Source organism: Solanum pennellii, chromosome 4, assembly GCF_001406875.1.
Source record: "Solanum pennellii chromosome 4, SPENNV200".
Lineage (NCBI taxonomy): Eukaryota > Viridiplantae > Streptophyta > Magnoliopsida > Solanales > Solanaceae > Solanum > Solanum pennellii.
The window spans coordinates 40,351,657-40,360,496 of NC_028640.1; the positions used below are offsets into that span (position 1 = coordinate 40,351,657).

General features: G+C 33.0%; 1 protein-coding gene across 3 annotated transcripts; it reads right to left on the reverse strand.

Annotated features, from left to right (window-relative positions):
• Positions 1-4,740: 4,740 nt before the first annotated feature.
• LOC107018322 lies at positions 4,741-8,458 on the reverse strand. 3 transcript variants are annotated; one of them, XR_001456627.2, is made up of 3 exons: positions 8,076-8,455; positions 5,360-5,519; positions 4,758-5,037 (listed from the first exon to the last, which is right to left on the reverse strand). XR_001456627.2 is itself a non-coding variant. In XM_015218782.2 (2 exons), the coding sequence occupies exon 1, from the start codon at positions 8,348-8,350 to the stop codon at positions 8,087-8,089; it is 264 nt and encodes an 87-aa protein (XP_015074268.1). In that variant the 5' UTR covers positions 8,351-8,458; the 3' UTR covers positions 4,741-5,037; positions 8,076-8,086. The 3 variants fall into 3 exon arrangements, 2 of the variants coding, with proteins under 2 accessions (XP_015074268.1, XP_015074267.1); XM_015218782.2 differs by lacking the exon at positions 5,360-5,519 and having other exon boundaries at positions 4,741-5,037; positions 8,076-8,458; XM_015218781.2 differs by lacking the exon at positions 4,758-5,037 and having other exon boundaries at positions 5,290-5,519.
• Positions 8,459-8,840: the final 382 nt, after the last annotated feature.

Here is an 8,840-nt window from a genome sequence, read left to right on the forward strand (position 1 = left end):
ATTCATTTGTTTTAATTCTACGTTATAAACTTTTTGCAACAAGATTTTAATTCTACATTATGGGGAAATACATTTATTTTAAATCATGAACCTATAATAAATACAATTTAATTAAAGTCTTTTTCTTGCAAAAACATTTCTCCTATACATTGAGTTTCTTTTGGTTGAAAAGATATAGCACTCAAAAACTACTTTCTCTTTGAAAAACACTTGTGATACATTAATCAAAAGGTGAAATCACCAACTCAAGAATAGAAGAGCAACATTCTTGAACGCTATTTGTTCTGTGACTTAGTTGAATCCCAAAGATAGAGTTGTTATTTATTCTTCTGATTGCTTGTGGGAGAGACTCCAACTATCTTCAAGAAACTTATTAACCTGCCTCTAAGCCAAGCAAGTTTTGTTTTTGGATTCCTTGTATTTTTATCATTCTTGTTCATTTGTTCTAACACTTTGAAGATAGTTGTCTCTATGTCATCCACATCAATAACAAATAGTGTTCCAAATTTTCCTAATCCTAATTTTGAAATATCTGATGGTAAAAAAAATTTTAGATGGCGTGGAAAGATGGAACCCATTTTAAGACGACTAAAGTTGGCATATGTTCTTGAGAAACCTTGTCCTAACGCTCCTAGTTCTAAGGTAAAATCGGACGAGGCTACTTTAATTAAAGAATGAATTGTCAAATAGAAAGATGATGATTACTTATGCAAGAATTATATTCTTGAATGAATGTCCAATAAATATTATGATCAATATTACATTAAGTGTAAATTTGCTAAGGAAATTTGGGATACTCTTAAAGCTATTCATTTAGAAGAAGAGGCGAGTTCAAAGAAATTTCTTGTTTCAAATTATATGGAGTTCAAAATGGTTGATGACAAGTCAATCACTGAACAAGTACAAGAATTTCAACTTATAGCTAATAAAATTGTTATATTTGGAATTTTTCTTGATGAAAACTTTCATATTGATGCTATTGTCTCAAAACTTCCTCTATCTTGGAAGGATTACAGAAGCAAACTCTTACACAAGAAGGAAGATTTGACTCTTGAACAATTATTGCAACACTTGCAAATTGAACAAGAGACACGATACGGTGACAATAACCTCTTGAAGGAACCCATCATGAAAGCTCATGTTGTTGAAGAAAAGATCAAGAAGGAACCTGCCAATAATAAATTTTTGAATGCAAAGAAGAGTATAAATTTCAAGCGTACTAATTCTAATTCTAAGTCGAATGAATGTTATCATTGTCATAAAATTGGTCACTATGAACGTGATTGGAAAATTCTTAAAGCTGAAAAGAAGAAAGAAAAGACAAATAATAAAAAAAAAATGGACTCGTGGTTGCGGTCACAGAAGCACTTGTAGCGAGAGATCAAGTAGAATGGTGGATAGACACTAATGCAACTCATCATATATCAGGTAATTAAAATTCTTTCACGTTCTATGAATTAGTGGGGGCGATAAAGTTTTGCATCTGGAAAACTCATCATGTGCTAAGGTTGTGGGAAAAGGAACTGTTGAACTGAAATTCACTTCCGAAAAGATGGTCACATTGATAGACGTATTGCATGTTCTTGATATACGAAAGAACTTGGTGTTAGGTACGCTTCTTTCGAATCATGGTTTTAAAATGATTTTTGAGGTAGACTAAAATTTCGTCTAAACAAGGCATGCTTGTTGGAAAAGGTTATGCTACAAACGGAATTTTTAAGCTCAATATTGAAAACGAAAATATTTCTGCTTATGTTGTAGATTATTTAGATTTGTGGAATGAATATGTTGGTCATGTGAAATTAAGATCCATTCAACTTATGGTGAAAATGGATTAATTAAAGAATGTGGAAAGGATCATGTTGCTAAGTGTATTACTTGTTGTAAATGTAAATGTAACACTTCAAAAATCTAAGACTTTTTCTAGAGCCTAACATAAGTGTCAAAAGGTTTAGAAATTTTTTAAGGTCTACTATAAAGTATATAAGTCATTTAGGAAGTTTAGAAATCAAAATTCCAAAAACGTCCATGACGTTGGGGAACTAGTTCAATGAGGTACTAGCGTGTCTTAACCTACTTGACTAGCTTTTAGGAGTTCGAAAATGATGAAAATTGGTGGAAGGGTGTCTAACACATATTAGAGTTAGTTCATATATATATATATATATATGAAATTACCTCTGTTTTGGCCTTTCCTGCAAAGGATCTGATATAGACTGAAACGAGAGGAACTCTCTGTATAACATTCCGCAAAATGGATGTAACATGCTACATAATGTATTATGTTGGTATTCATTTTAATCATCTTACATATTTGAGATAAATATGGGTGTGCCTTGCATGGGCACCCTTTATCTAGAACCTTTAATACGCCATCCATTGCTCCCCTCGTGTCTCTCATTCTCTATTTGCTTCTCACTTTCACTTCTTTTTCGGAGGTGCTCAATGGATATGTCTTATTGATACACCCAAATTGCACATTCAAATAGAAGTATAAAGTGATCGTTTTTTATATATAGAACCTAATCAAGGTTAGAGTCGATTTTACAGGGAATATGACTTAGTCTTAGCTCAATTGTAATTATTTATGCTAATAGCTGAATTATCTCCGAAAAGAGGAAATTTTTGGGTAACAGACAATGTCTTTAATCTTAGTAGAAAGCAAGTAAACAATGTCAATTGAACGGATTTTGAATTAATGAGAAATGATATTAGGGTTTTGTGATCCCCCGAGTTCATGATGTCGTTAAATTTTATACTATTAACTCTTTTATGGTGCATAACATGCAAGGTCGGTAAGATGATTTCACCTAAGTTGCTGGAAACCTAAGTAGATAAATTTTACCGTGCAACTTGGTCAGTCTACTGGTGTATATTTTTTAACCCTTACATTTGATCCCAAATAGCTATTTTTGAATAAGTTCAAGCTATTATATTAGGGTTGATAGCCTTAAATGTCTGTTGTTTCAATCATTTCCCCATTCATTACCTCTTTGTTCAAAAAATCAAGAATAAGGTGAGTTTTATTAACATAGAATGGGATTTAATAGAGTAGAAAAAACTTAAATAACCTGACTTAAAAAGCTAACGAAGACCATTCACGAAAGCCTTTCACGAACTTTACAACACTTCACAGTTCATGAAGATGCTAGTGAAAGCTCAGTTTGACTGAGTTGTTGAGGGGCACTCTACATGAGCTTCTACGGGTCTTATAACCCTCCACGGGCTATACAAGTGCCTGTAAAAGGCAAGAAACCAGCTTGGTTAACCATGCAAGTATTTTTTTAAAGAAAAAACACTTTGTAGCCTGAAAATCAATCAATCAATATATTTATTAGGTAAAATAAAATTTATTTATTTATTTTGAAATTTATCCCAAAATGGAAAAGAAATATTAAATTTGCTTCAAAGTCAACTTTTTTGGACCTCTTAAGTTTGAAGTCCTATAAATAGAATGAGTGTAAATTTTAAATTTGTTTCAAAGCCAATTATTTTTGGACCTCTAAAGTTTGAAGCCTTGTAAATAGAATGAGTTGTAAATTTTTTTGTATCAACTTCAAATACAAACATTTTTTTTCCTTCTAAGAATCTAGTTAATTATGTAAAACAAATAATAATAGTGTGAAGTGTGATGATATAAAGTTGGTTCAAGATTTAAAAAATCAAGGAATATCACACATGTACTGCGACAAATAATAGAGGAAACTAGACAAATACTCCATAAAGCAAAATAATTACAGACATATATCCCTTTACATTCATACCCCACTAAATAATTACACTAAATACTCTGAAAAAAATTACTTATATAGTCTTATAGTATCATTGATTAATGAGTAATTTCTGAACAAAAATCCCTACTGATATTCACAATAATTTAGTTGACAACTAGGCTCAGTAGTTATATCCGCACTTTGACCAAAAAAATTATAAAAATAATTATATAATCATAATCTTATAATACAATATATGTATATAATAGTTGATAGATATAGTTGGAGCATATGCTTAAGAAAGAATTCTTTATTAAACTAAAAATTGCAAAAAAAAAAAAAGAAAAAAGAAAATCATTGAATTAATTAATTCTTAACCCATTGAGAATGAAGATGACAATTGAACTCATTGCTGATCTTCGTGCATTTCCACCAAAGTAATAATTTAATAATAAGTTATATTCATTAAACAAGTCTTTTATCTTTTGATTATTTGATTTGTTGTTTTTTTCTTTTTAAATAAGGTGAGTTATGGAGTTGTATATTATTTTTGATCGACTAAATTATTAGGAAAAAATCTGAAATAGATTACAAGGAAAAAGTCTAACGGATGTATATTTCTTATGTCACCCTATAAGTAAATGACAAGCAATAAATAGCATTTTAAAAATAAAATAAATGAGGTTGTTAATTTTGTGTATCAATTTGACACAAGTTATTAGTTTAGTCTTAAAACTATTGACAGTTTTAAAACTTTTTTTACTTAATTAACTAAACTAATTTTAGAACACATAAATGTGACTTCAATAGAAAATTCTACGTGTAGGAACACATTTATGTGTATGACATAAGCACTTAACTTCAGGTAATTAAATCGCTGATTGTTTTTAAGAAAACTAACTTTAGAACACATAAATGTGACTTCAATAGAAAATTCTACGTGTAGGAACACATTTATGTGTATGACATAAGCACTTAACTTCAGGTAATTAAATCGCTGATTGTTTTTAAGATGACTAATAATTCAAAATATAAAACTAATTATTCATGTCAAGTTCAATAGTATTTTCAATACAAACAAATACTTTTGTCTAAAGACAAACAAATGAAGGCGCAAATAGTAATTGATCACCTTCGAAGCAACACCAACCCTTTCTTCTACTGGAATTTATTTCAACAATAATATTTCTTCATAGAATATTAGGGTCAACAGAAACGATAACATGCTTTAACAAGCACTTTGAGAAGCTTATATCCTCATCTACAGGTTCCGGCTATATCCTCATCTATAGCCTTTTGCCTTCCGCCTCATTATTCATTTACCCTAAACAGTACAGGACGCAACATTTTCAGCACCATCATCGATACAAACATTAGCTTTTCTCTCTACTAAAAAAAAAAACTTTTGACTTCTACACATCTTATACTGATAAGTTTGATCATGTCCTTCAAACCTAAGCAATTTGTCTCAGTGTTGAAGCTAAAGTTAAGTTTTCTAACAACTTCACTGACTAAATTGTACCTTTTCTTTCAAATACTGCACACCAACTTTTCAAATCATGAGATAAGCGGGGCATCAAACACAAATACCACAGGTTATTCAATTTAAAGATTCAAATGCAACATTAAAAATCAAAATGTTATACCCTTGTGAAAACAAGGTGCCTTGACATCATTGATGATGTTTATTCAATTGTCCAACTGTCAAGCATGGAGAATGTTCAGAAAACAGAAAATATGCATAAAAAACAATCTGGAACACCAGCTACTGTAAAAGAGCTTCTTTGCTGACCTCTCCTGGCTATCCTGCAAGTAACACCAAAACTTGAACTTTAATGTGCTTGCCAATCATAAGTTAATAGAACTACTACGATGCCTAAATCACAACCTTGTTAGGTTTTCCATGCGAATCCTCATTATCATTACATCCCATGGACCATTTGGACCCAATTCTTTATAATATTCGGTAAAATGAGGTTCTTTAACACTAGAGGTTCTCAACATTTCTATTGACACACACATCCAAGAAAATCAAAAAGCTATTAACAAACACGGGAACCCTAGAGCAAGAGTAGCAACATCACTAAACCTTAGTTCCAATTAGTTGATACCATCTAATGGATCTTTTGCTTCCTTTTAGGCACTTTTTTTTGCTAGATTTGCATGGAATCCTACAAAATATAAGTCTAACTTAATTCCATTTGATTTTAGGTCTAACTTAATTCCATTTGATTTTAGGTCTACTTTGTAGTGAGCTTTCAAACACCGGTTGTTATGGTTCTACTAATGTTTCAGGTTAACTCTACTAATGAGTAGGAACCTACAACTAGACAACAGAAGTGTGCTTTTGAAGTGGCTTTTGAGGTTTGGACAGAATGAGGCAGGGTATTGCAGGAATACAATCAAAGCCAAACATGACATTCTTGATCATTGGAGGCCAATGAGGGGCAGGGATACACTTGGTGTAGGGGTCTGGTCGTCTGGAAACACATCTCCAAGATGACTTTTTACAGGTGTTTTTCACAGCTGCTAATGGACTCAAGATAAGATTTTGGCAAGACAAATGGTTTGGTGACACTAGACTGAAGGAATCCTTTCCTATACTATACCTGATAACCACTAACAAGAATGCTGCAATTGCCCAATACAGAGTAGACAACATTTAGAGCGCAATTTTCAGAATGAACTTGCAGGACTGGGAGATCAATGAAGTCCTCTCACTACTACATACTCTGGATGAATCCAACCTAGATAAACAAACCAGAGACAGATTAAGGGGCAACACCAAGGAAGGGAATTATACTGTGAAGGAGAGCTATATTTTTGGTGTTCACGGAATGGCATCCTTGATGTTTTTCCCTGGAAACGCATCTGGAGGACCAGAAAACCTCTAAAGGTTCATGTTTTACCTGGATAGCCGTTCATAAGGTCTGTCTAACTCAAGATAATCTTAGAAAGAAGGGGATCATCCTCATCAATAGATGCCACCTCTGCGAGAAGGATAAAGAAACTGTTAATCATCTCTTTTTACACTGCCCTACAGCAACTGACTTTGGCATTTTTCCCACTCTATGTTTGGTCTTCAATGGGTTATGCCTTTCTCCATTAAAGATGCCTATGCTAACTGGATAGGCTGGAGATTAACAAGACTTTGAAAAGGCTATGGAGGATGGTCCCAGCAGTTATTTTTTAGTCTTTGATGGAATCTCAACTGACACTAGCACCCTCAAGGCTAAATGTTTATTTACTCTCTTCAATTGGCACTTTCTTTCCCCTGTGAACAGTGTGGATAACTTTTTTGAATTTGTTAGTTCCCTACTCTAGCATAGTAAGATTTTGATGATTTCTTTTTTGGCTGTTCACAAATTTTTGCGCAGCTAGCTTTGTTTTTATTTTGTTTTGATGCAGCTCTTTATTTTCCTGTTACCTTTGCATCTCCTTTGCCAGTCATACAACAGTTTGCACTAACTACTTAGTACTTGCATTTCCAGGCTTCGACAGGTAAGAGTCAGACCGACCACTCTCTCTTTGCCCATATTTCAGTAGAAAGTAGATAGAAATACATAAAGCTCTTCATAAATTTCCAGGATACAAGTAGTTTAGAATCTTTAATGTGGGAATGGTGAAAAATATCTTGCTAGTGCATGAGAGTAAAAAGAAATTTAACTCTAGAGGAATGCACTACAGGAAAGATACAAGTACTGTTCTTTTTTGAGTCTTTTCTTTTTTTGGGTTGCAGAAAACCAAATCAATGAATTTGGTATCAACTGTCTAGAATTCTAGATCTGACAATTCTCTCTTTCAGTAAACTGCAGCATGATCCTCAAACCAGTATAGTGGGAACTTTTATATAAAAGAAACAAAAACAAAAGTAGAAGACGGTGTGTTTGGTTTCCAACTCCTATGTATGGTTGGTGAGAAAATGTAATGAGGAAAATGACTTCCCGAATGGAAGTAGGGAAAACAAGTTTCATAAGTGACATTTCAAGTTTATTGTCTCCTTGCCACCCACTCAATCCCTATCCACCATCACAAACCCAAGCACCCTTGAACCCCCTACTCCCACTCCCACATCCCATCCCATCCCATCCCATCCCATCCCATCGTGTATTGCTAGATAAATTTTAGATGTTATTGGGATAATATTCTCTTATTTACTTATCAAACACAAAAAAATAGTAAGGACGACGTCACTAAGTGATTATTAAAGAATTAGGCCTGGACAGGTCAGGTATGTGAGCAACCTTTACATGAACTTACCCTTTTGATTACAATCTAAAACTATCAAAAGGAAGATTGGTTCATTCCTTAATTTCAGAAAGAAAAAAAAAAGAGTAGCAATGAAAATGGAGAGTCGGTGACCTGAAAGTGATTCATTTGTGGTGGTGAAGGAGGTCGTCATAAGGATCACGACGGCCTTGGACCTGGCTGATCTGAGGATCCCAGAAATTCTGAGCATTGTGGCGATCAAAGGTCCAGAAACCATAGGGACGGAGAGGATAACTCCACATCTCCAAAGTCTTGTCGCACCTGGCCTTAGTGGCATACACATGTTCACGAAACTTGCGATCTCGTTCCTTTGGGTCCTCCATTAATCTCAGTACCAAGTTCTCCGCAAATTCCATTATGAATCCCATCCTCTTCCTTTTCTTTTACCTGCAAATCCAACTCTTACCTCAAAACCCTACAACTTTCAATTCTCAGATTAGATCCTGGACTAAAATGGGGCAAATCATTTCGGGTTAATGGGCCAACATTTCATAAACAATATTTATATTTTATATTTTACAAAATTACAAATAAATGTAACAATAATATTTTTTGCACAATTCAATATTATATATTTATATAAAACAAGGTCTGTCTATGTGGCACCGTCATATATCATATTCTCATTTAAATTTATTTATTTTCAAAATTAACCTTTCATTTTTATTAAAATTTGTGATTTTTATAAAAAATTGTGAATTTTATGAAGAGTTGCAATTTTTATGAAAAATTTATAACCTTTTTCAAAGAGTTATTACATTTTTGACAAGGCGCAATAAACATTGTTCACACTATCCTATGTTGTAGGGTGGCATAAATATCGAAAAATCGAATGGAACCAAAAAATTTTGGTTCTTC